Genomic DNA, 27,401 nt, shown 5'->3' on the forward strand with positions numbered 1-27,401 from the left:
GTGTGTATATATATATATATATGCTTGTTAATGATGAAAAGGAAAAGTTTGTCCTCTGTCTTCTATTCATATAAATTTCGAAACTTCACAAACATCAGCTACATTTTGCTTTGGTGTCTGTTGAATAAGACATTGCACAACACTTCTAAGTGGTAACCTCAGTTTGGATGTGAACTTTGGCCATGCTGCATGTGTCTGCCACAAAAAAAATGACATGTTGTTTTTATTGTAGTTGTAATATGTGAGTTTGTGTTTTTTTTGTGTGAGTTGGAGGAAATTCCATAACATGTCCTGTATTTCACAATACTCAGACTGGTCCAATCATTGTTTTTACTAGCTTCCCAAGTATGTGTTCTTCAGAGAACATTGCAGACCTCCCACTGGTCCTTCTTCCTGCCGTTCTTCCACTAGGGGTTTATGAGACCCACCACTCTATCTGCTGCACACATGCATGTCTGCTGCTCCGTCAGCGCTCTGCTGTCTTTAGTATTTAAATGATTTTTTTTAGGCTCATACTGAATGCTGAATTCAGTAATACTGAGTTATATACTTAGTTTTTGATATTACTGATGCTCAAACAGCTGCTCCTTTACACAAAATAAAGTTTGGCATCAGAATCAATATGAATCAATATTAATTCGAATCATTTTGTTTGAGATGGATGCAGATTGTGTGCTGGTTGCCCCTCATTTCTGATCTTTATTTGGGCTTATTGCTTTTGAAGTTGGCCCATCTCCCAGTCTCAGTGCTAATTTAGAATGAGTGCAGTTTCATTTGAAAGCTCTTATAAGGTGATTGAGTACCCGACCTTGTTTGGCTATAAGGCTAGCTTTGTCTGGGCTTTTCAATACATGGTGAATCAAATGGAAAAAAGTTATAAAATGAATAGTTCACCCAAAAGTTATACAATTCTGTCATCATTTACTACCCTCATGTTGTTCCAAACCTGTATGACTGACTGACTTTCTTACGTGGAATGCAAAATGTGTATTTTTGAAGAACATCCTGTCCACTCTTTTACAAATTAATGAAAGTGAATGAGGACTTGTGTTTTCAAGCTCAAAATGACAAAAAACATCATCAGAAGCATCATATAAGATACCAGTGCTCATGTACCAAGTATTTTGAAACTATACAATAGCTTTGGGTGAGAAACAGCCTGAAATTTAATGAGTAAATGATGACAAAATTCTACTTTTTGAGTTAACTAACATTTCAACTAGGATTTGTCACAAGGTTATTTCTATATGCCCACCATTTGAAGGTTAAGGTTCTGTTTGTTGTTAAATATTAAATGACCTAAATGAATCTCATGTTTTGGTTGAACTACCCGTAAGGTCATGCACACAAATACAAAATTGCAGCACTAAGGTGCATGACTAAGCTTAGGCCTCACCTATATCAAATCCGAGCCCATGATTTGTTTCACAAACTTCAGCTATTTTTTTTATTTTTCATAGTGTGTGTTTGTGTATTTGTTTTTGTGAATCATGCATGTGCCATTGTGTCTGACATTTTGTGCATTGTGTTTTGTCCAGTTTGCAGGTTGCATGGCAAGCTGATTTGATGCATGGCATTTGCATGAGTGCATTCAGGCTCTCTGTGGGATTTCAAGCGAAGTGTCTGCGGCAATGGCTCAAACCATGCACGTTAACGGCAATGCCTCAGGTAATACCCCTCCCTTTTAATTAGTCTGATTGTCTAATGATCTGTTCGCTAATGAATCATCAGTGTTTATGCCTACAATTATTCTCAGTTAAAACTGAAGTGTGTAATTTTGTCACCAAATGGAATTGCAAAAATAATTGCTGTCAAACAGGTTTCCTAAACACTCCTCCCCGTCTTCTAAACAGTCCCACCTCAAACTCACACCACTGGTTGAGCCAATTGTTCCTTGTTGTTTGTTGAACTGGTTGCGATGCTACAAAAAAAACTAAGATGGAAATAGAGAAAGTTTTTTTAACATAAAAAATGTGCAAATGTGCAAATGTACACACTTCAGCTTTAACCAAGTGAAGACCCAGGTGAGCATATGAACAGAGATATGAACATGAATATATGTATAAACATATGGATATATGAACTACAGATTCTTGTTTGTTTTGAGATGCTAAATATGTAGTATGTTATGTTTTCTGTCATGGTTTCTGTCTATGTATTCTGTTTTCACATTCATTTCATATTTAAAATTTACTGTATGTTTAAAGACTTTTCCGATTATTGGGCACTGTTTTAGGATACAAGTCTACAATTCTGTTTTAAGACCTGCACAGTCCTGCAGGTCTAACACCGTATAGAAGTGTGACTTTCGCAGCATGCAGTGAAATATTGCTTGTCAGCCTTGCCGTGCTCTGAACACACAACCACAACGTCAACACATTCCACTGTGCATTCTTCCTGACAATAAAGTGAAAGAGCAACAACATAATAAGAAGAACTGTTATGTCATTCACTTTATATTGTGTGATTCAGTAGAAATTAATTGATCCCCAAGTTGATTTCAACTAGGATTTGAAACCATGGGTTTTGCTCCATTTTGGCCATGTAGCCAGCTTATTGAAAAAAGGTCATGTTGATGATACTTTAAATGTCAAGCAGGCATGTTTTTGTTGTAGATCAGAATCATTTTAATGAAACTAACTCAGTCAATAGATAGCTTCTTTCTTTATCTTCTTTGGGCATTTTGGTTGTCTGTGGTTGTCACCTTTGATGTTTGCACAATGAAATTCAGGTCAGTAACAGCCTAAAGCAGATTTTGTGTTGTCTTGAACCCTTTCCATATGGCGGCTCCACAGCAATCTAAGGCCAGAGCACTTGGTCTTGAACAAGGCTGCGAAGCTGTGCCATTATGAGGTCTAGAGTTCTAGCTGATTAGCATGTCAACATTGAAGGGCTAATGGACGTGCTAAATTGTTGGACAGTAGTATTACGGCCACTTGATTACTGTTGAGTTATAATGTTCGTTGCTATACAAGTGATCTGGTACCTAATTAACATTTAAACATCTTTATAGTTTCTTTGTGTATTGACTGTCGATAAAGTCAAGCTTTTATTCTGATCTAGAGTGTACAAAGCTTCAAAGCAAATTGCTGTATAAAAAAATAGAAGTACCCTACATGTACCCTGCATGTAATTTACCGCCATTCCTTCTGATATTCTTGGTTCAGTTACTATTAATATTGGCTGAATTAGCTTTAGTCTGGAATGTATCCCGGGTTTAGTTAATATGAGTGCTTAATACTGAATCGGTTCACTGTTTCTCTGGGTTTCGCTCTGTTATTTCATGACAGGACTATTCTTAGAGAAGCTTCTATATCTGTTCCAGCATTGTTGTTGTGCTTGCTTAATGGCTCTGTGTGTGTTTGTTAGTGTGGTCTTGAAAATGACGTGGATTTCCATGGGCCGGGTCAGGAAATACCAGGCCAGAGTGAGAAAAAGGGCCTCTGTTTTCTCTTCTGTGTGTGTGTGTTTGAGAGAAGACTCTGATATGCTCAGACCAGTAGTGCTAGCCTGCTACAGTACTACTTGTCAAACTTCTGTCCCAGTAAGTCACAAAACCGTATTATATTCAGTGCTCTAGGCATTTAAAGGTGGACTGAAGGAATGACCATTAAGTAAAACAAATTAATTGTTGTAGATACTGAATCACTTAAGTGCATGTGAACTGTCTTTTGCTGTTTTGTATTTTTGTTTTCAGGTTTCAAGCTATTGTGTTAGTAGTAGGGTTGGGTACCGAAACCCGGTACCAATGTGGCACCGGTACCTATGTAACCGGTATGTACTAGAACCGAATCAGAACGCAGATTTAGGTGCCTCATTTCGGTGCCATGCCTGAGCAATCGATTGAAATATTTCCTCCGGTTCTCCGAAACGGACGTAAGAAGCATCATCACTGGCACCGCACATGAAAAATAATTTCCCGACTGAGAAAATGCACGTGAACTCAAGTCGGAAAGCTCTAATAATACAAATCCAACACATCTTTGTGGTAACGAGCGTGTCCATGTTGTTTTCACATTCCCCTTAATATTTGCAAGAAACGGCTGAAAACACATCTCTTTCATATTAATTTGACCCTCTAACTCTAGCACTCTCTATTCTAACTTGCTACTTCTAATTTTATCTGCTTGTTTTTTTTTATTAAAAAACTTGATCCTCTAACATTTGAACTCTCTATTCTATTTCTGTTTCTATTCTAATGGCCAATCCATCATTTTTTGGGGGATTTTTTTTGGCACCGGTATCGAAAAAAACCCAAACGATACCCAACCCTAGTTAGTAGTTACTTTGATAAAGATAATTTTTGAAAGAGTTTTCATTTGAGGGTCTTGTACAACATGTTTTTTTTTGTATCCACCAGGAAATATCACACCCCCTGTCCTATTCTATAGCATCAGTGCAGTAGGTAATGTTATAACTTGCATTGTTAATGTACTGGACTGTTTTAAGCAAACTGGCATTGTAAAGATCTGGAGGCCACTGATAAGGGTTTTAGTTTTTGCAGTGCGCATGCCTGAAATGCCTTCTGAAAGACATCGACATGTTCCAGGTGCATGTTTCAAAGATATTTTATATCCATGTTCACAAGTTCCAGCTGGGGCTTACAGGCTTCTTTTATCATAATATTTGCATATTGAACTGTAATTGGTCATGTTTTCCTTGTATATATTCAACTATGTATAGCTTCAGTGATAGTATAGCTTCTTGTATGCAGCCAAAAAGTTCATAATGGTCTTTATTTACTTGATAATGATATCAAGTGCTCATATATAACTTTTTAGGTAACAATTTCCTACATGTTTTCTTCTGTTTAGGTAAAAATAAATGCACATGTTCACGTTTTCCTGCTGTGAAAGATAACTTGGGTGAAGGTCATTCCTGACATGCTGATCTCTCAAATTTCCATATAGGTTTTGTGGTTAGCAAAACAAGCTTTATGAAGTTTGTTTTTCTTCCCACATCATGGATTTGGGCATCAAAGGCTTGACATTCAAATAGACTTTATTTTCATTGCTAACATTCAGCAGATCTGTGCCCAAGGTGATCCTGAACCCTGTGAGAGATCCACTGAGATTTCATTGTGTGACATGAGAACTATAAACATTGTCCTCAGGGGTTTGTAATTGGTAATGAATACTCTCATGAGTGTTGTATTGGAGTAGAGCGCCAGTGTAATAGGCAGAACCTAAAAGAGGCCAAAAACAAATTCGAACTACAGAACTTTTGGGTAACACTTTAGTATACTGACCAATTCTCACTATTAACTAGTTGCTTATTAGCATGCATATTACTAGCATATTGGCTGTTTATTAGTACTTATAAAGCATATTTTCGGCATGACCATATTCTACATTCTTACCCAATACCTAAACTTAACAACTACCTTACTAACTATTAATAAGCAGTAATTAGGAGTTTATTGAGGCAAAATTCATAGTTAATAGTTAGTTAATACCGAGAACTGGACCTTAAAATAAAGTGTGACCAACTTTTGCAAGGCAGCATGTTGTCTGGTGACAATGTAATGCTGATCGCTCAAATATTTAGCAGCTACTTGTTGACATGCTTTCAGACATTTAGTCAGACAATTTTTGTTAGACACCATAGATAAGCCATGACCTTTTAAACTCAAAGATTGCGAGGCACACTTGTACTAATGTACCTTTCTGTCCACCTCTTTTAAGTCAAGTCAAGTCAAGTCACCTTTATTTATATAGCGCTTTTAACAATGCAGATTTCTTTTAGAATTAATTAGTGCACAGATCAAGCAGGAAAAAGAGCACAGCTGTCTGTGGACATCTTTTTTCAGCTGTTTACATGACACTAATGTTACATTTGGTCAAACATTGTCTTGTGAGATTTTAGCTGAGATAATTCACACCATCCTGTCTGTTGGCAAATGCAAGTGAAAACATATTTAAAAAAAAAAAGGAAGAAACACCCCTTGTTTCATATTTTAGAACTATTTCCATGTTCAAACCATTTCCCCTCTTCCAAATCAGATACACATTTTGACCTTTTTAAATGGTCTAGACCAGGGGTTTTCAACCTTTTAGGACATGCGCCCCCCCATTCACTTAAAACAACCGACTGTGCTTACAAGGATACTTGTCAAGACAGCCATTGGTATTCACCTGCTGTCTGAGAAGGCTCTGTTTGTGCACTTCAGGTGTGTGAGCGGTGCGCATAGAAATGCTTTATCACAGCGCGTGAGTACTGCATTGAGATGTCTTGGGCTTACATGGCTTAAAATTACTTTAATGTTTAAACTGACAAGACTTAAAGTACGTGAGAATGAAAAACTTTCTCGAGGAAGCAGCACTGGCCTGATCGTTAAGATAGTTTTGGGGGGCTAAGGTGACAGATAGTGGGGCTGAAACCCACCTAAACTCAAAACTACAAAACGCGGCAAGTGTTAAAGTAGCCCAATTCCGCGGGAAAACCGCGGACTTGGCAACACTGAGCGTGACTGATACTCGAGCCAACTCTGCTCTAACTGTCGACTAGCAGTGGGAGTCAGATTGCCCCCTAGTGGATGGCTAAAGATTTGTTAACTCATATTCATAAATTCTCAAGAGAACGTCTCTGAATTAACTGATGCTCGCGCCCCCCTTGACAGGTGCTGGCGCCCCCCTGGGGCGCCCCACAGGTTGAAAACCCCTGGTCTAGACAGATTGGACAGTCATTAAATCACTCCTAATGTGGACTGAATGTACTTAATATTTTTTTCTTCATATTGACATAATCATTTGTCATTGTTTGAACAATAAAGCTTCCTGTAGATTTCACAGTATTCCATACCACTTATAAACACCATTTACATGGTGTCTCTTTCTGCTCGTTTTGTCCACAAATAACTTTGACAACAGACATGCCAAATGCTAATGTGTCATGTTTGTTTTTTCCACCTACCAGATCTCTTCCTTTTTCTGCTCTCTTACTGGTTGCTGCCATATCCTTACTTTTGTTTTAGCCAATCACATTTTTTCTTAAAAAAAGGTTGTGTCACCCGGCAATTTTCATTTTTTCCCCCCTTGTGTCAAGGACTATAACTTGCAGTCTAAAGCAACCTAGGAGTAGGAAACCTTAGCCTACACCCAATACAGGAGCGGACTACCATCCATTTTAAATTTACACAGGTGGTGCGCGAATATTTGTCTTTATGATATTTTCTGTAAGTGCTGTCTCAGTTTGGTCATTTTTTAATCTTTTACTTGCTGCCAGGTGGTTGCTGAACTTTAGACCAGCCTAGCTCACACCATTCAAAGTGCTTTCCATCATAGAGTAAGTTTGCTTCAGTACGTTGCCCGTAACATAAACTATTTTGATCTGATGGCTGTTTGGCTGTTTTTGTATCTAATGGTGGGTAGTGTAATTCTAGACTGCTAAAAGAGAGTGTGGGTAGATTATTCTTGGAGCTGCTTGTCACACTGCTTTCATTTGTTTCCCTCGCTTCTCGCTTGCCCCTTTAGTGTTGCAGGTTTACACCCCCATGCCCCCCCTCCCCCTTCACCAGTGAGGTCAGCACTCAGCTGCCCAAGTGTCTGTTCCTCATACCAGACAAGCCTGTCTCGCTCTCCATGACATTGCTGTTGTGCTCTTGCTATAGTCAGCAAAGCTAGCTGGTGTGTTGAACAAGCTAGCATTTGTTGCAGTGCAACTACAGTAAAAGAGGTTTTGTCAGTGAGGTTGAATAATTGTTGCGCGGTTAAATAAAGAATATTTATGTAACCATATATTGGTGTTTTGAACATAGTTCACATTAAGGAGCAGCAAAAGCTTAAATGAACCTTGTATTATGTGTCTGCTGAGTTTAGGCTCCTTAATATGACAAAGACATGCCTAGAAAGAGTGCTTAAAAAAGGACCACTGTTTGAAGGGGTTACGAAGTGTTTAAAGAACACTTTGAGAGAGGCAAGACAGAAGAAACAGTGTAAATGCTGCATGATTGGTGGAGGCATTTAGCCTATCAAAGGCTGCGCTGAGCTAGGCTAAGTTTACACCAATAGTGGAATTTTTTTCCCCTTATGGAGTGAAGGTTGAGAAAGTGCTCAGTGAGTGAGGGGAGGCAGCCTGCAGCTTGTTCTAGTTATAAAACTCTATTACGGCTTGTAAGGGAACAGGCGCCGCTGCATGAGGACTGCTGTTTGACTTGGGGTAAGTGACGCTTGAACAATGAGGGATTAGGTTGCCTTAACCTTCTCAAAACACCTTTCAATTAAGTTTACATAAGGGACACGGAAGGCAGTGTTACATGGTCAAGTAAACTTTCTAGCTTTTTACATATTTCCTTAAAAGGTACAAAGAAAATGTATTTAATGGTTTGTTGATTGTTCTTAATGCACTGTGTCTGCTCTGTAAATCATCAAAAAGTGTGTTGGCTTCCAGAGAGCTAATCTGTCGAACTGACGGGAGGAATTCTCTGTCTGGTGAGGAATTTGGACTGTGATATAAGCTCTGTTGATGGATATTCCTTGGCTTCTAGCTAAAAAGAAACCATTAAAATTTTTGCCTCTCTGTGAAGCCATTTCTTGTCTGCTAGGTAGTGAGTGAGTGAAATGTTTAAGGTATTGCCAGTTGCATTGAACCAAATGCATCTTTGGGTAGAAAGAAATATTTGCTCTCCTTGTTTTCCCTTAAGCCCACCCCCAGTTACCCTCCCCTTGCAAATGCTCAACAAACACATGGAGTTTGTTTTGCCATGAAGTTGTGCAGAATACATCTTTACAATCTGGTGTTGGAAATCGATAGATGTTAGTTAATGGTTTGACTCTTCTTGGAAAAATCTTAACAATTTATTGTGTAAGTGTAAAGGGGTAATGACTGACTCACACTGTTATGATTACTGGGTATGACAGTTGTGATCACACCATTATCACACCTTTGGGCTTACAACCACAGGAGTGACACCTTTTGGTAAGAGACTTACATACTGTATATGTCTTAATGTAACAGGGAATGGAGAACCATTCTGTCAAAAAGAGAATTTATTTTTTAGACTCTGTGCTCTTTCTATGTAGTAATCAACTTTTTAGACTAGCTGGCTGTTTTAATCAATACATTTTTTGTTGTTATTGTATTACTTTGGCTTCAATACCACATATTGGTGTATAATATTTGTGTAATATTGCATAAAGGAAATTATCATAATTGGGGATATTTGCATTCACAAAGTTATATGGTGTTACAGAGCTTTAAAAAATGTAACCAATTTTAAGGACCGATTATACATTTTCTTCTCTGACATTTTGGATATTAAAAAAAAATAATTGAATAAATTGTAGTGATTAGATAACGTATTCAACTAATTTAACTTTTTTTTTTTTTTCAGAAAAAGATCATGATGAGAAGGACCCTTACTGTTTGGAAACCCCGTATGGTTATCAGCTAGACCTGGACTTCCTTAAGTATGTGGATGACATCGAGAGGGGCAACACCATCAAGAAGCTAAACATCCAAAGGAAGCCAAAAGTGTCCAGGTCTGTGCCGCCGCCTCAGAGCAGTTGCAGTGGCCAGACTGAGTGGACTTCAACAGACTCCTTGTCCTCTTCTAACAGCGATGAGAGCAAACAGTTGCCCGTCTACTTTATGCCTCAGAACCAGGTAGCCCCCCCTGGCCATACTGCCCACGTCCATGAAGCTCCCCAAGCCTTTGTGAACGTCCCTGAGACCAAGCAACTGCTGCCTCCACCTTCTCCCCACCTTCTTCGCCATAATCCCCAGGTGGAGAAAACACTGATGGAGACCCGAAGGCGACTGGAACAGGAGCGGCTCCTGATACAGCCACCAGTCAATGAGCCGCCTCGTCGGCGACTAGCCAGTTTTGGAGGAATGGGCTCTTCCAGTTCCCTGTCCTCTTACAGTGGCTCCTATGGGCCAAGCCAGGTTTCACCCAACTCACATTCTTTTCAGCATAATGGACATCTAGGCAATGGCGAGTACAACCTTTACTTCACATCCTCTATGGGCAGTTCGATCCGCCACAGTCCCCTCAGCTCAGGCATTACCACACCAGTGACCAATGTTAGCCCCCTGCACCTCCAGCACATTCGAGAACAGATGGTAGTGGCTCTAAAGAGACTAAAAGAACTGGAGGAGCAAGTAAAGACCATCCCAATCCTTCAAGTCAAGATCTCAGTCTTGCAAGAAGAAAAAAGGCAACTAGTGTCTCAGATGAAGAACTCCAAGGTAGCGGGGCAAAGTCCAGGTGGAGGCTTCAGGAAGCGCTCCTATAGTGTTGGCAGTGCTGATCAGTATGAGCCACTGACCCAGCTCAGGACAGGCTCTGAACTTCACATTGAGGAGATGGAGAATACTGAGCAGAGCACTCAAAGGCTACAAGAGTTCAGGCAACTGACGGCTGAAGTGGAGGCTTTGGAGAGGAACCTGCAGGATAATGGTGAGAAAAGGAAGCACAGCTTACACCAAACAGAGGAAAAAACAAACCAAAACATCCAGTGGCGGAGGCGTGAGAGCAAGTCCATTGGTGTCGGAGCTGATGAGAACATGAACAATGTGGTTGTATATCGGAGGTCACCTGGGCAAAACAGAGATGTGGCTGTGGGAACAGAGCAGGAGTTGAGGAGCACAGGAGTTGGTGTGACTGAAGCCATGCTAGGTATGAGTAGTGAAGTAGAAGCTGAAATGGAGATGCAGCACCAGACTATCGAAGCCCTGAAAGAAAATATCTACAGACTGGAGGTTCAACTTAAGGAGACCACCCACCAAATGGAAATGGGAAAGCTAAAGCTTCAGCTTCAAGTGGCTGGATCGAGAAAAAAGGCCGACAAGGGTATGATGGCAAGGCCAGAGATGTACAGCACTTCAGTGGAGGCCAGAGTGTCCACACAGAGCCAAGGTGTGGGCAACCATGTTGAATTTAGCAATGCAAGTACAAATCATGTCCAACAAATGAATTCAGTAGGCATTATTTGCAGACCAGAGACAAGGCATGTTTCGGTGGGTCCGGAGTTGCCAATGGAGCAGTGGGTTGTACAAGAATGTGCTGAGGTTAAGGATCAATGTGTTGGCAGGCAGGTCACGATGTGCAACCAGAGTGTGGGAATGGAATTAAGTGTATGTGAAATGGGGATCAACACTGAATTAACAGCCGAAGGTTTAGGACTTTGCAAAACCAAGGCTGAACAAGCTAAGGAGTTCAGGTCTATTGGATGTGGAGATTGTACAGTGGATGTAATGGTCAGACCCATCAAGGAGATGGCAACCCAGAGCACAGCAACAGATGAAGTTCACAGAACTGACTTTGGAGTCATGGTCTTACCCATGTGTGCCTCACAGTACACAAACACAGAAATTGAGACAATAGGCAAGTTAACCAATACAGACAAGGTAGTTCTTACTGATTCCTGCACCAGTACACAGCCATACTCAAAAGACAAACAAGTTAGCACTATACCAGTGGAGACTCGTACAATTGCCATTGGCGATGGTCTTGTAAAAGATGTGCCGGCCACATTAAAAACTCGCTCAGTTTCAGTAGGTACTACAGCATCCGAAGAAGGTATGCATGACAAGTCGCCATCTTGCAAAACCAAAGAGACCGGGGTTGGCCTCACAGACATACATGAAAACTTTTTAGTTGGTCAGAAGACAAGGAACATTGCATGTGGCCCTTCTCAGTCTCCTACCCCGATCCAAGTTGAGAGTCTTCCTGTGGGATCAATGTCATCAGCAGGACCCATTCACTCACAGGCTGGGGCAGGTGTTGGACTTGATCACTACATAGAGAGAGTGCAGAAGCTCTTGCAAGAACAGCAGATGTTGCTTGCTCAGAACTACAGTGAGCTGGCAGATGCATTCGACCCACCTCAACAATCCCAGTTTAGCTCCATCAACTGTGAGCTGGTTACAACTCTATCATCCATCAATTCAGTTATGAAGTATGGAAGTATTGAGGAACTCTCCAATGTGGATCTTCTGAGGCAGAAGGAGAACTCAGACCACACCGTGAAAGGTTAGTTTCAGTTTGCTCGATCCTACATGCTCAATGTTTTTTAGGACCACTGCTGAATTTTCAACAGGTCTTGTTACAAGGACCTCATTAATCTGGTCTAGTTCTAGTCAGTATAAATTAATTGTTGTTAAATATTTGTTTTAATTATCATATGTGCAATATTTCACATGAACCAAAACTTGAACCAAAGAACATACATGCAGAACAAGAAAAGTATCACTGAAAAATGTTTAGTATAAAGCACTGCTGTGCTCCAAGTTGCTATGTTTAAACTCAGGCCCCCTTTTCCTGCTGAGTATGGTGAGGAATAGGGATGAGACAAAAGGGTACATGGTGCATTTGCATCTCTAATGATCCCTGACACGATTTGACAGGGCAAAGTTTTCTCTGACCCTGAAAAATACATGGGAGCTTTGGATATAATCCAACAATGATCTCATCTCTTTTGGAAGGCAGCAGCTTGTGCTAAATGGCTAGTTGTTGTCTTTGCTGATGCTGATTCATAGGTCCTCAGTGTTATGTAATGGAAAGAAGCTTTGTGTAAAGACTTTCTCTCTATAGGACCAGACTCGGGGAGCATCAAAAGTATTATTAAGTATGTGCACAAGTACTTCATGTTTTTTTTCCAAGAAAGGCTTAAAAAATCACAAGAATCTAAAAGTTCTCTTTTCTTTAGAAATGCCAGGCTTTTAGCATGAGTTTTTATGGAATGCTCTGAAGATAGCAGTTAGCACAGTTGCTTCCACTCTGCAGGGACTCGAGAGATAGAATTTTTTTAACATGCACATCAGGATTATGGCCAATGGTCAGTCTAAAGTGCTGCCAAGAATTTAGTGTTTCCAGGTCTGCTGTGGACTGATTTGATTCTACAGTAGATAAAGTAGGAGATGTGCTCAGGTATTCACCATATCAGACGTTCTTTTGCAGAAATAGTTTTATTACATTACTACTTTTGGTTCATGGCAATGAAAGACCATCTGACATGAAGAATATCTAGAGACTAGAAATCAGATTCATACCATAATCATTGCACATATTATCTTAAACTGTGAGAGAATCCTTAAGCACACTATTCTGATTGTGTGTTGTCCAAAGTTTTTTTGACAGGAGCTATATTATAATGTCTTGGAGGTATAATTTGAGAGTGAATAATTATGAACAGTATCATGCCTTATTTGCAGCTGCACCTAGTAAAACCATAGCTGATTGGTTGATTTGCAAGGCCACTTTCGGTGGCATCCCACAAGTCTAAATATAAGCAGCTACTAACATATCTATACCAAAATTTAGTGTCATTTTTGTCTGTTGCTGTGTAATTTTGCAGGCTTTTAGCTTTATCAGTTGCCAAGTTGTTTGCTTTTATACAGCTGAAAGTTTTTCTTTTCTTTTAGTTTTTTTGTACATTCATGTTAAAAATGAGTTATTTTAAGGATTGCAAGGATGAATTTCAGATATTCAAGATACAAACAACAACAACAACAATTCCTGATATTTTGTTCCGTATCAGATGGATCAGCAAAATAACATTAAAAAAAGTAATTTTACTTTTATTTTAAGATTTGATTGTCCTGAGGTATGAACAAATGTATGCTGTTTTAAAGAAATTAATTATTGTAACTCATGTCTTCCTTTTTTCTGTCTTCTCATCCTATTTATCCAGAAACACAGATGGTCAGTGCAGTTCGTTCCCACTCGAATAGTTTGAGGGCAGAGGTCGCACCGATAGAAAATGTGTGTATTGACAATGCACATGAACATGGTACAGCAACACAGAAAAGCCGCATGGACCAGCAAATGTCCACAGCATTGCATGGTATGTCCATTTCTGTCACTAAACAAGAGAGATATATATTGAACATATTTTTGCAGATGCGGTCAGTTGTAGTTGACAGTTATTGTGCTGATTTGAAGTTCTTGCTGCCAAGTTCCTGCTGTGTTTCCATGTGTGCTGTCAACTGATTCAGCTCTAGATAAAGCAGGAGATGTGTTGAGGTATTCTCAATATCAGACATTCTTCTGCAGAAATCTTTTTATTACATTACTACCATTGGCTCATTGCAATGAAATACCATCTGATATGATGAATATCTAGAGACTAGAATTCAGATTCATACCAAAATCTCTGCACATATTATCTTAAACTGTGAGAGAATCAGAAAACGCACCATTCTGATTGTATGTGATCTTAAATTGTTCTTTTTTTTAAGCAACTTTGTTTTGGCAAGAGCTATATTATAATGTCTTGGAGGTATAATTTGAGAGTGAATAATTATGTACAGTATCATACCTAGAAAAACAAGGCCTTACAAGGCTTAGCAAGGCCTCTATCGGTGGCATCACACAAGTCTAAATATATATATTTATATTTAATTATTTTAGCGTTAAACAATCAATTTCTAAGTTGTTTGCTTTTATACAGCTGAAAGTTTTTTGTTTGAAAATGCATGTGTTGATTTGACGTGCTGTATGACTGTGATTAACCATCTTAAAAGAAGCCACATCTTCATGTTGAACTCCCCTTGATGGATGGCTTTATTGATTAAACAACCCTTGTGTTGACTGCCTTAGGAGAGCATGTAACAGATTCAAGACACATAGTTCCCAGGATACAACTGCTCTCACCTGTCAAAATAAGGGAAATTTGGATAATGAGTACCTTCACCGCATACAATGTTAGAGACACAGACAGTTAGAGGGAGTGTGTCCATCTGTAGGGCATGTTCTGGCAGTTCTCAGAACTGTTCTTTTTTCAGTCTCTGTGGAGAGGGGCGGCGATCCTCTTCGGTATTTGGCAGAGCGAAGCCTGTACTTAACATGTTTGCCATAGCTTTAGGCTGTGGGATGTTTCTTTTGCTTCACATAGGTTTTTTTTCCCCAAAACTCATGTTTGATATGCAACTTTTTTTTTTACTTATCAGTACTTGATTATTCTTTCTTCTGTTGAAAATGACAACAAGAGTTGGAAATTGTACATGTCTGTCAGATTTTGAAATGTAGCCAGCTCGAGCTTATGGTCTTGATTAGCTGTTGCTGGCTAATGTAGATATAGCTTTTCCCTTATATAATTTCCCATAACAGCAATAACAATGAATATCATAATGAATCTTGGTGTCAGCTTTATGCATTTCTTTCCATTTTGATAGGGTGTGTAGCTTTTTGTCAACATTTGTGGTGGAGAGAAAATATTACTTGTAGATCTATATTAAAAACGTGACCACTATTTATACCCGGAATAATATTTTATTTAAAATGTAAACATTTTGGCTCCACTTTAATGATAAAAAAATAATTGATTGCCTGCATTTCTTTTTTCTATTAGGCAGTCAGAGCACCCTGAAGTCCATCATGAAGAAAGACGGTCATCAGGGACCTAATGGCACAAAAAAGAACTTGCAGTTTGTTGGTGTAAATGGAGGGTAGGTTCTTTCTCTCAGTATGAGCAGAAGAGACCTTTATTATAGAAGAAGTGTTTTCTAAAAAATTCTTTCTCAGCTGATGTTGGTCATAAGGGCTATACCCAGCTGGTCATTTTTTGTTTTTACAGTTTACTTTTTTCTATGGCTACAGTTTATTTATTTTTTCTATTTAGATATCTATTTATTTTTTCATTTTTACGGCACTTTTTTGAAACAATGCTAATTTTGACAATTAGCTATTCTAACTTGTGCTGGAGAGGAACAAGAGACCACAAAGTGATATGACACATGAAAGTAGCAATGGTATGTTGCCATGAAGAGCTATGAAATAAACAGTTTAGCAGTCATTTTACAAAATCAGTGTCACAGTTGAACAATCAGAATCAAGTAGTCCAGAGTGCATGTAAATATGCAATTATTCAACTATGTGCAAATCTGTGCTTGTCATGTCTAGGTATGAGACGACATCGAGTGATGATTCCAGCTCAGAAGAGAGCAGCTCCTCTGGGTCAGAGGATGAAGAGGAGGACAAAGACAAGATGGTGAATGTGAGAGAGAGGAGGAAAGAAGAATTCAGGAATAATGAAGCAGTGGATGAAGACAGAGACACTGAAGATTTAGGCCAAGACAAAAGGCAGAGGCAAGTATTGCCAGTAACTCTTAGATCCAGATGCAACAAGTGATTCATAGTTCAGTGTTGCACCATTTATGACTGTAGACCAATTGAAGAGTCTCTTGCATCAGAAAGAGAATGTAAGGTATTTTGGATGTTAATTATGCAATTTTCTAAAAGATGAAAGTAGACCGTTTGGAGGCACAAATTAAACCTCAGATCTGTATAATCGTATCAGGTAAGAATCCTGCATACCAAGCCTGACATGAGTTATGAGAAAGAGTACTAAAGTACTACCCTTCATAATCTTAAAGAAGTCCTCTTTCCACCTGGAATTAATATGATTTCATATCTGGATATTCTTTAGCTGGAATGCTAAAAGAATGCTTCTTTAGCTACACTTTGCATTTCAATGCGTGTCCAGTGTAATCGATGAGAGAGCTGAACGATTACACGGGACACGCAAAATGGAAAATGCCATTCATTATATTTTCAAACAAAAACAATTACAGAGTTTTAAATGTATTCATTCATTTAAAAAAAAAAAAAAAAAAAAAGTATCTGCTCTGTTACGGTCTGTTACGTTTCCCAAGTGTTCCAACAGTAAAAGATGCTAAGAGAAATTAGAAGTGAAGGGGGAAAAATAATAGTTTAAAGCACCAAATCAAAATAAACTAGGAGAGAGATGTGAGTGAGGATTTGGGGAGAGAATAAGAGACACCAAGTGTAGTCTAGAAGAATAATTCATTGGATATTGTTCGTTAAATTGCATAACCAGATCACAAGGCTGCGTCTGTTGTCTTTTTCACATTGTGAAAGCCAAGAAGCTACATGTCTAAGACAAAAAGAGCTCTAGCCACAGATGTTCTTAAAAAAATACCAAGCAGATTTTTTTTCTAATGAGTAAAAATAGAGCATGACTGAAAACTGACTCAATCCTTGAGTTGTGGATAATAAATATTTTCAGCACAACCTCTATATTAAAGATTACCTACTTGGATGCAGATAATGAAAATACATTAGCATTTACATATTTGTCAAATGTGGTCAGAGTCCAGAATCCCCGTTTCCACTTGTGATTAAAAAAACTCTATACTTTATACACAGGGTTCTTTGTCCGATGCTGGTTAGTACTCAGAAGTGTCATGCATTTAATAATTTTTTTTTGTTCTTCCCAGGTACGAGTTGAATGAGAAGATGCTCTCTGCATGCAACATGCTGAAATCCCACCTCAACGACCCCAAGGCTTTATTTAGTAAAGATTTGGTAAGTTTTAGCTGTGTCTAATCCCTCAGTTCACACACACACAAAAATCTGTGCTTCCAGATTATTAAAATTATTTGGTGAAATCCTCTCTTTTCTAAACACTTTTGATGGTTCTTAGAAAGCAATCTTGCCAAACAAACAAGCGATTCAAAGCAAATTGGAGTTTTAGGGCCATATTTACTAAACGGCAAATTAGCTTGAGTGCGCAATTCCAAAAAAGCGCTAATGGGAGTGGAAATTTCTGCAGGTGATTTACTGACAATGCGCAAATGAAAGAACACAGCCAGATCATTTCCATAATGACCAACACAATCTACCAAGAGCAGCGCAAATTAGTGTCTGCTTTAAGATATGCCTTTTTGGAGCATTAAATAATGGCGCAAATACCAGTAATTTGACGAGTGCAAATGTTAGTAAATCGCGTTGGGCGATTCATTTTAATACAATCCTCCCATAAATTTTGCGTCTGAAAGGGAAACTCCTATAAATGCATATTCTATAAGGTTAGGCACAAAAATAACTGTGTCCAAGCCATTTCAGCACTAATTCTTCACTGCGTGTCTGACAGTAAATCTTGAAAGTGCTATTTCAACGCCAAAAGACGATCTGCGCTGGTGTAAGCTGTTAGTAAATCAGGCCCTTAGATGTTTCTTCTAGCTGTGCTTCACCGCACCTGAAACGGGAAGGATATTGGCTCCTTTGTGGTTAACGTGGTGTAAAAGAATGCTGGATCAACACTTATTTCTGCTGACCCCCTCCCAGCTGTGCGATGACTGGGCTACTGTTAAGTCTTGGGTTAAGTCAAAGCTGCATTTGTCCTGAATTTCAGAAAAGCCGTGTCTGATAATTGAACATAATTTTGACTAATTAGGATCATTATGTAACAAGATCCTCGACGTTTCTCTTTGTTTTGATTCTGTTTACAAATTTTATGTTTTTACTTTGATTTTGAGGTTCCTTCCATGTTATAGGCAGGAACTGTTACTACAATACTGATCTTGATCATATTTATCATTTTGTGTCATTCCAGAGGTCATATGTGAACACAGTGCAGCACGAGTGGTTCCGAGTGTCCAGTCAGAAGACGGCCGTAGCGGAGATGGTGGAGGACTACCTGAATGCTTTCAGAGGCATCTCCCCTGCCCTGCTGCAGCACATCGTAAACATGGCCGATGGCAACGGCAACACTGCCCTCCATTACAGTGTATCCCATTCCAACTTCCACATTGTGAAGAAGCTGCTGGATGCTGGTAAGTATTTGACTCACATTCAACATTTTCACCTTTTTTTAAAGCCACTTACAACCAGCTTTTTAGCACAGTGGTGATGGACAAGTGTGAAGGTGCATGTTGATCCTGCTGGGGACCCATAAGCATGAATAAAGAGTCACATTATCCGATGTGATCAGATCACAAAACACTTTGGGCCCATTTAGCCATGTAGTTAGTGCTGTCCATTTGCGATTGGATCACCAGAGACTAATGTTAACACCAGGTGTAAACAGTCAGAAAGACTTGCCGGTGGTCTTTTGATTTGTGCCGGTAAGGAACCACCCAGAAACCACAATATTATCCCAACTACTATCACAACTATTTTCAAAATTGATAATAGTTAGAAATGTTTCTTGAGCACCAAATCAGCATATAGAAATGATTTATGAGGGATCGTAATGGCTGCTGAAAATTCAGCTTTGGCATCACAGGAATAAATTGCTGTAATATTTCACAGTATTACTGTTTTACTGAATTTTAGATCAAATAAATGTAGCCTTGGTGAGCATAAGAGACTTCTTTCAAAAAAAAAAAATTAAGAATCTTATTGACCCAAAACTTTTGAACAGCAGTGTATATAAGCTAATAGCTAATCCTCCAGCCACATTCAGAATCATGTTATTTCCCACTATTCCTCCTCCAAAAAGCTCCAAAGACCTCTGTGAATACCAATGATGAGGTGCCTTGACTCCAGAAAATAAAAGCCCTTTATCCCAATGCCTTTATGCTACTCTACTATCTGACTCTTTTGGTGCAGCCCCCATTGTCTCAATTGTCTGCTTCCATTCTCAGACCCTCTAGCCATCTTTGGCCCATTGCAAGTCAGTGAATCCCTGCTTTGGTCCTTCACTTCTTCTACAACCCATGACTCTCAGTCTGAATAACCTGCATGTCCCCTCTCTTAAGTTCAAACAACAGACGGCCTCCTTCCAAATGCATTTACTACAAGGGTTCCCTTGTTCTCTCTGTCTCATCACAGATGTCTGCAATGTCAATCAGCAGAATAAGGCGGGCTATACTCCCATCATGTTAGCAGCACTCGCTGCCGTGGAGGCCCCGAAGGACATGAGGGTGGTTGAAGAGCTGTTCAGCAAAGGAGATGTCAATGCAAAAGCCAGCCAGGTTAGTGTAATTCTACTGTTGCACTTGAGCATTGCTTTAAACTAACACATGAAAAGTATATATTTATTCTTAGTAAATATTTTTTCATATATTGAATATACTGTATGGTAATACCTGACAATAGCCTATGGCCATTTCTTTAACATTAGATAAATTAGGTATCATGAACTCACAATTAAAAGGGTCATATGATGCGATTTCAATTTTTCCTTTCTCTTTGGAGTGTTACAAGCTCTTGGTGCATAAAGAAGATCTGTAAAGTTGCAAAGACTAAAGTCTCAAATCCAAAGAGATATTCTTTATAAAAGTTAAGACTTGTCCACGCCCTCCTAAAACGCCTCGTTTAAACATGCCCCCACATGTCTACGTCACTGTGTGGGAAGATTTGCATAACACTGCCCAAATGTTCACGCAAAGAAAGAAGGCGTAACTTTTATTCTCGCTGTAGTATTGTTGTTGCCGCCGCTGCCATGTCGTGGAGACTCTGTGTGATTCATTGTGAAAGCGAAACTACTTTGTTTGGCCTTCCAAAAGAGGACGATATCCGCTTTGTCATGCCTAGAGATGATCTGTGCTGGTCGCTGAGGAAATACATAAATTTTGCGCTGTGGATCGCCGGATCGGCTTTCACCATGGATGAAGCGGAGTCCAGCCCGGGGTCATCACATGTGGTTGCCGCAAGCTCGCCGGCCGCTCCTTCGTCAAATCCGCCAGCCGTGCCGTTCTCAAGTCCGCTGGCCGTTCCTCACTCTAGCCCGCGGGCCTTCGCTCACTCAAGCCCGCAGTGTGACGCATTTTATGGAGGACTGTTTCCTGAACCTGCAGAGTAGCCTACAATGGGTCTGTGCTCAAAGGCTGTTCTATAAAGTGGGGCAGTTTCAACTTAGCAAGAACAGTCTGACGCTTCTGACTCACAGCTTGTAAGTACATTTTTTATATTTAAAGAATTTGCCACTGATGATTCAAACGCTAGTTTTAAGCAGTGTAGAGTAGCGCTTGTTGCTGTTTCCTGAACCTGCAGAGTAGCCTACAATGGGTCTGTGCTCAAAGGCTGTTCTATAAAGTGGGGCAGTTTCAACTTAGCAAGAACAGTCTGACGCTTCTGACTCACAGCTTGTAAGTACATTTTTTATATTTAAAGAATTTGCCACTGATGATTCAAACGCGAGTGTAGAGTAGCGCTTGTTATTTGTCGTTTCTCTGATCACAAATGCAGACATGGTTTTATGTTTATGCGGCGCGATACGCAACGTGTAAAAACACAGTATAAGTCATTATAATCAGTAATGATGTCCCCACTGGATGCAACAAATTCCTCGTTTGTAATGGGTTTTATTGGTTTTGTGTGGTCGTGCCGGGAGACACAGCATCACAGTATGGTAAGGGGCGTAACATTTCCGTCACACGCTAGAGGTATTCGGCCAATCACAACGCGCTGGATAGCTGGCCAATCAGCGTACACCTCGCTTTTCAGTACGATGAGCTTTGTAAAAATCGACGCGTTTCAGAAAGGCGGGGCATAGAGGAGCAACAATAATGTACAGTATGTGGAAAATAATGTGTTTTTTTAACCTTAAACTGCATAAACACATTGCATTACACCAAATACACAAAATAATGTTCTTTTTAGCAACGTCATATGACTCCTTTAACAATTAAAAAGTTCAAAAATACATTTTTTTATTTTTTTGTTCTTGCTGAATAAAATATTAATTTTCTTTTTAAGAAATCTTTTAAACAGTAGTGTACAGCTTTTTCAAGTTTTCAGATTAATAACATGACAATTTTACAATAGTATACTTACTATAAATTAGCGTTAAACTAGATAAATAGCTTTTCAGGCAGTAGTCCGATACTTTTGAAGTCTCTAAACTGATCTCATTGACCCTGTGAGTCCAGGCTGGTCAGACGGGGCTGATGCTGGCAGTCAGTCATGGCAGAATGGACATGGTGAAGGCTCTGCTCGCCTGTGGTGCAGATGTCAACATCCAGGATGATGAGGGCTCGACCGCACTTATGTGCGCTAGTGAACACGGCCACGTTGAGATAGTAAAGCTGCTACTGGCTCACCCGGTCTGCAACGCCACACTCGGCGATAATGTGAGTGAGCAGAGTCTCAATTTAAGCTAGATAATCCACCAAATACATTTAATGAACATGAAGTATATTTATGTAATGTGTTCGACTCGTTTCTCATAGTGGATACTGCTATTGTTTTTAGAAAGTAAGTAAGGCTAATGAGGTGTTTGAATTCTTGTCCCTAGGATGAGAGCAATGCCCTGTCTATTGCTCTGGAAGCAGGTCATAAGGACATAGCAGTGTTGCTGTATGCCCATATGAACTTCTCCAAAGCTCAATCACCAGTGAGTGATCGCATTTCACATTCAGCTTATACACAGTACATTCATTTTATCTATCTATTTGTACATTGGATTAATAATTCAGATTTAATTTTTTTAAATTTTTGTATTCATTTTTTATAGTTTAATAAGTTTTTAAAAAAATGGGTCAAAGGCGAAAAGGGGTTTTACCCGTTTGTCAGCTAGAAGTTTTAATAATTTAAAATATAATCAAATTTAGTATGATCACTTTTCTTTTATATATTTTAAAAAGTACAGGTCAGATATGAAACAAGTATGATGTTTCAGTTTTACGTAAATATATCTGTTACACTGAATGATGATGGAACATTATTTCACAAAAAAATTTGCCATTTTATTTTCACAAATGTTAACTGAAACATTAAAGTAGACACTTTACTTGCACTTAATATGCTTTCAATTAATAAAAAAATTACTTTTGTAAATTTAATTTGATGCAGACATCAAAATGGGACGTCTCGTCTTTGACCCATATTCAGTGGGTATAGAAAATAATCACCCCCTTTAAAATAATCACATTTAGTTGCTTTGCAGCCTGAAATGAAGACGGACACAGTTTTTGTTTTATCCAGCTGTATTTACTTATTGTTATGCAACTTATAACATCCAAGTGAAAGATATAACACCAACATGTCAGAAAAAAAAAACCCAGAATCATTGAGTTGGAAAAGGGAACACACCCTTGTCAGTATTTTTTTTTGCTTTACTTTTGCAAAAAGTACACTTTTGCTTTATTTACAGCCTTTAGTCTGTTGGGATTTGTCTCTACTAACTTTGCACATCTAGACTTTGCAATATTTGCCCACTCTTCTTTGCAGAACTGCTCAAGTTCAGTTAAATTTGATTGTGAGTGTTTGTGGACTGCAGTCGTCAAGTCATTCCACAGATTTTCAGAGGGGTTTAAGTCTGGGCTCTGACTAGGCCATGGAAGGACATTCACCTTTTGTCAGTTTTGCTGTGTGCTTTGGGTCATAGTGATGTTGGAAGGTAAACCTTCTTGCCATTGACAACTTCCTGGCAGAGGGCAGCAGATTTTCCTCAAGAATTTGACGGTATTTTGCCCCATCCATTTTTCCTTCTATCCTGACAAGTGCTCCAGTCCCTGCTGCAGAGAAACACCCCTAGAACAGGATATTAGCACCTCCATGCTTTACTGTAGGAATGCTGTTATTTGGATGGTGAGCTGTATTGATTTCCTCCAGACATATCATTTGGTGTTGAGGCTAAATAATTAAATTTTAGTCTCATCTGCCTCAGAATCTTCAAGGTGTGTTTTGGCAAAGCTCCAGTCGTCACTGCATGTGGCCTTTCTTGAAGAGTGGCTTTTTTCTTGCAACCCTCCCATACAAGCCACATTTGAGGAAAATTTGTGATATTGTTGTCACATGCACACAGTGACCACTCTTTGTCATAAATTCCTGCAACTGCTTCAGATTTGCTGTAGGTCTCTTGGTCGCCCCTCTGACCAGTTTCCTCCTGGTTTCCTCTTTCATCCAGTTTGGAGCGACGTCCTGATCCAGGGAGGGTCTGTGTTGTACCAAATACCTTCCACTTCTTAATAATAGACTTCACTGTGCTTCTAGGCATTGATAAAGCCTTTGATTTTTTTTTGTATCAATCTCCTGACTCTGTCCCGGGAATCTTTTGACAGTGCCTTGCCACTCATAGTTGATTGCTTGCTTCAGTTGCACTACCACGGACTGAAACGCTCCAGGAAAGCTCTTTTCATGCTGAGCAAATCAAAATGACCACAGATGATCACAGTTGAAAGTCAAATGGCTTTGTGTGCCATTGAGAAGGTGATTAGCTACACCTGATTGAGTTTACAAGTCATTTTTAGGAGGGGGGTGATCTTTTTTCCAACTCGGTGATTCTGTTTTTTTATTTTTTATTTTTTCTGACATGTTGGTGTTATATCTTTCACTTGGATGTTATAAGTTGTTATTAAGTTGAGTAAATACGGCTGGATAAAACAAACATGGTATCCATCTTCATTTCAGGCTGAAAAGCAACTAAATGTGATCATTTTAAAGGGGGTGTGATTATTTTCTATACCCACTGTATATTTTAGCACATAACTAATATTATACAAAATCTTGCACTGTTGGACTGTTTTAGTGGAGAATCAGAATATATTTTGTAATAAGTAGAGTTTAGAGACAGAAGGAGGCCTCTTACAATGTCTATTGATTTTGTATCTGACTCATGTTGGCTCCGTTTACTGTTAATCATCATACCTTTCATGTCTGTCATCTGTTCACAGGGTACGCCTCGACTTGGGAGGAAGACTTCACCCAGTCCTACAAGGAAAGGACATGTTTGATTAGAGCTTCTACCCCACCCTGCCTGAGCTGCTATTTTTTCAGGTTCTGCCATGCCTACCATTTTCATCAGCTAGAAACCAAATCTACAGCTAAAAGACTGAGAACGTACTTCAAACCTCAACTAATGGATAGTAGGCAATTTTACTCAGCACTTTTGCAAACTTCTCCTTGGTGATGTCTTTCTCCTTGGCTTTTAGATTATAATACAAATGGACTTGCTAGCTAAGACCTCAAATGTGTACTCACCCTGAATGTATTCAAAGAGTATTCTTCTGCCTGAAATCACCAGCGTAATATTAGAGCTAGACGTCAACTGGAAAGTGGCTATGGAGTTGCCTTCAGAATATTGTTATTCTCATATAAATGTTGAATTTTATAATATATGGATATATCTTTGTATTCTTCCTCCTTTGAGTGGTCTAAAGCTTAAGTCAACGGGGTTTTTTTTTTCGTCTCTCTTTTTTTTTAATAATCAGTCATTTATAATTCCAAGATGTGGCCTGACAATGAGCTTTATATTTGTATATGCTGCCCAATATGTTCAGCCTTTGGGGTTTAAATCTTTTGTCCTCCATCAAATACCTAGCAGAGATGTCCAGTGGGTATCAGAGGTTGAGAAACAGACTTTCAACAAGTTATTTTAAACACATGTTTCTAGATTTGGATTTGGTCCGTACTTTTATACTTGCCATTTTATCTATTTAAAAATCACAGTATTTAGGAAATTTAAAGTTTACTTTGTAACATGAAGTTATATATGTATCAATTAAAAGTTTTTTTGTCAGAAATAATTGTACTTTGATTGTATATAATGTATGTTTGTGATATGTGGATGCAATAGCTTTGACTGGCCTTTATGTAATAAACTTATGTCGTAGGTCTAATATGTGGCTTTTCATGTAGTCACAAATAGAATAACAGATAACTAGGCCTATAGTAGCCATAGTATAGTAACGATAGTAGCCAATAACTTGATAATAAAGTACTAAAATGACATGGCTTGTGCCCGTCTCACTTCTGAAACCCCTCTTTCAGTAGGCCACTTTCTTACAGGTCAACAGTACAATGTCTCCCTCTACTGGAATCGACAGCTAATGTACAATTCAAGTATATTTAGACATGCAGGCTTGAACTCTTTTCTCACTATTATTCAGATAGGAAATATTCGGTTGAAAATGAAATTGTATACATTAAATGTATACATGTATTTTTGACATTTAATTTAATATTAAACTTTTAATTTAATTTTAATAAACTAATTAAAATTGTGCTCACAAATTAGCGTGACTCATTGCAGTTGGGGAGATCTGCAGGCATGAAAACATGATGCTTTTCAAAAAAACATACAAGCCTTTTAGTTGTATTAAAGAGGACTTTTAGATATGGACACTGCAAAGAGATACAAATATGATCACTGTCCTGGCTGGTTAGCATGGCCCGTTAACCCCTGCTGGACGACACCGTAACTGCACCATTATGCTGCAAAAAACCGTCTTTCTCCACTGACCGTCATAGAGAGTTAGCAATGAATTCTGACGATTATTATGTATTTCTGCGAAACAGAAAGCATTTTATTTAGTGCAGTAGGCTCATTTTCAAGTAAAAATATTACTACAAATATTATAGATGTGTAAAAAAAAAATAGCTGGAGATTATTCTGTTTCTATTACGTTGACTTTCTAATTCCCAAAATCAAAGTAGCCCACTTTTTAGATATATAAGCCTGAAAAGCAACATAAAGTATTGCCTAAGTAAAATAATTCTCATCATTTAAAAATAATAATAAATATTTAAAATAATAATAATTCTCAGAACTTTCAAGAACTCCCTTGCACTTTTCTCTTAATGTGTTTTTTATGTTGTCGTTGTTTGTGCACATGATCACATTTATGAATCATGGATTTATTTATTTTTCTTTGCGTGTCTTTGATACAGACTGCCTGGAGCCCATATCAAATCAGTGACACCCTTTCACTATCTTCAAGTTCAACTTTGTTGGTCACATGCACAATCATACACAGTACGACATGTAGTGAAATGCGACTCCACACAGAATGCAATAGACTAGGCTAGCTATATATTAAAATATATATTTTTGAAGCAGTAATAAGTAATATTATTTGGTTTTGTGTCTTATGATCCATGATTTCGACAATTTGGCAGACACTTTTAGTCTCAGTGGGAAGAAACTGAAAATCTCCCACGCGCGCTGGAATGCACAGGTTCCTCGCGCCAAACTTGAGCCTATTGTATCAAACCTCAGACCCTCGTCCTCCCTCTTCGTTATAAGCGGTTTATAATCCGCCGGCGTGACATATTCTAAGCAGAAGCACCGGCCATCATCACCATCACCTGTCGGCATGAGTGAGGAAGAGCAGAGTAACGGCTCGCTGTCTGTCACGAAGCCGTCCCGCATGCCCAAGTGCTCGCGCTGCAGGAACCACGGCTTCGTGTCGCCGCTGAAGGGCCACAAACGCTTCTGCAACTGGAGGGACTGCCAGTGTCAGAAATGCCGGCTGATCGCTGAACGACAGAGGGTCATGGCAGCCCAGGTAACTTACACACCAGCCAGCCGGATGCGAGTTCAGCTAGAGTCTCTTTTTAGTTTATATTTATTTTTTCCCCAACGTTCACTGTATCTTCCGCTCTCTTGTGCTCTAAATATCACTGTTTTTATATACAACTACTCCATATATCATGCCTGGCCTCCGCTATGGCTTTTGTATCGTTTCCAGTTTACAGTAGTGTTTACAAATAATTGGATTGTTTGCTACAATACTAATGATAAATTGTTTACAATCATAGTAACGTTTTGTAGCTACATTTTTGAACAGTGCAGGTTTTTCAGCTAACGTTAGTTGCAGTTTGGCGCCTTAGCGAGATTTGTTTTTTCACAAGTAAAACGGGCAGTATAAAAACAACAAGTTTATTCACTTTAATATAATTAATTGATATGTCAAATGCCTCGTGATGCTTCTATTACGTGGAGAGTGAACTTGTCCCGGCCTGCTCGGGTGGTTTCAGGCCTGGAGTT

General features: G+C 39.0%; 2 protein-coding genes across 6 annotated transcripts in view; both read left to right on the top strand.

Moving 5' to 3' along the window:
* Window positions 1–25,495, top strand: part of LOC107700068 (KN motif and ankyrin repeat domain-containing protein 1-like) — a 62,630-nt gene extending 37,135 nt beyond the window's left edge. For 2 of the 4 annotated variants that reach the window (XM_016501578.1, XM_016501579.1), the window contains exons 2-12: window positions 1,539–1,668; window positions 9,332–11,974; window positions 13,635–13,787; window positions 15,294–15,390; window positions 15,845–16,030; window positions 17,182–17,269; window positions 18,300–18,519; window positions 19,520–19,662; window positions 21,562–21,762; window positions 21,927–22,025; window positions 24,307–25,494. In XM_016501578.1, coding sequence (XP_016357064.1) covers window positions 1,632–1,668; window positions 9,332–11,974; window positions 13,635–13,787; window positions 15,294–15,390; window positions 15,845–16,030; window positions 17,182–17,269; window positions 18,300–18,519; window positions 19,520–19,662; window positions 21,562–21,762; window positions 21,927–22,025; window positions 24,307–24,366 — 3,927 coding nt within the window. In that variant the 5' untranslated portion in view covers window positions 1,539–1,631 and the 3' untranslated portion in view covers window positions 24,367–25,494. Of the gene's footprint in view, window positions 1–266; window positions 466–1,538; window positions 1,669–9,331; window positions 11,975–13,634; window positions 13,788–15,293; window positions 15,391–15,844; window positions 16,031–17,181; window positions 17,270–18,299; window positions 18,520–19,519; window positions 19,663–21,561; window positions 21,763–21,926; window positions 22,026–24,306 lie in introns of those variants that run through there. The other 2 variants (XM_016501580.1, XM_016501577.1) reach the window with 2 other exon arrangements.
* A 1,030-nt stretch (window positions 25,496–26,525) lies between these two features.
* Window positions 26,526–27,401, top strand: part of LOC107700072 (doublesex- and mab-3-related transcription factor 1) — a 39,400-nt gene continuing 38,524 nt past the window's right edge. The window contains exon 1 of one of the 2 annotated variants that reach the window (XM_016501587.1): window positions 26,526–26,919. In XM_016501587.1, the coding sequence (XP_016357073.1) occupies window positions 26,728–26,919 (192 nt within the window). In that variant the 5' untranslated portion in view covers window positions 26,526–26,727. The remainder of the gene's footprint in view (window positions 26,920–27,401) is intronic. The other variant, XM_016501586.1, reaches the window with a different exon arrangement.

Source organism: Sinocyclocheilus anshuiensis, unplaced genomic scaffold (assembly GCF_001515605.1).
Source record: "Sinocyclocheilus anshuiensis isolate Anshui unplaced genomic scaffold, SAMN03320099.WGS_v1.1 scaffold983, whole genome shotgun sequence".
Classification (NCBI taxonomy): domain Eukaryota; kingdom Metazoa; phylum Chordata; class Actinopteri; order Cypriniformes; family Cyprinidae; genus Sinocyclocheilus; species Sinocyclocheilus anshuiensis.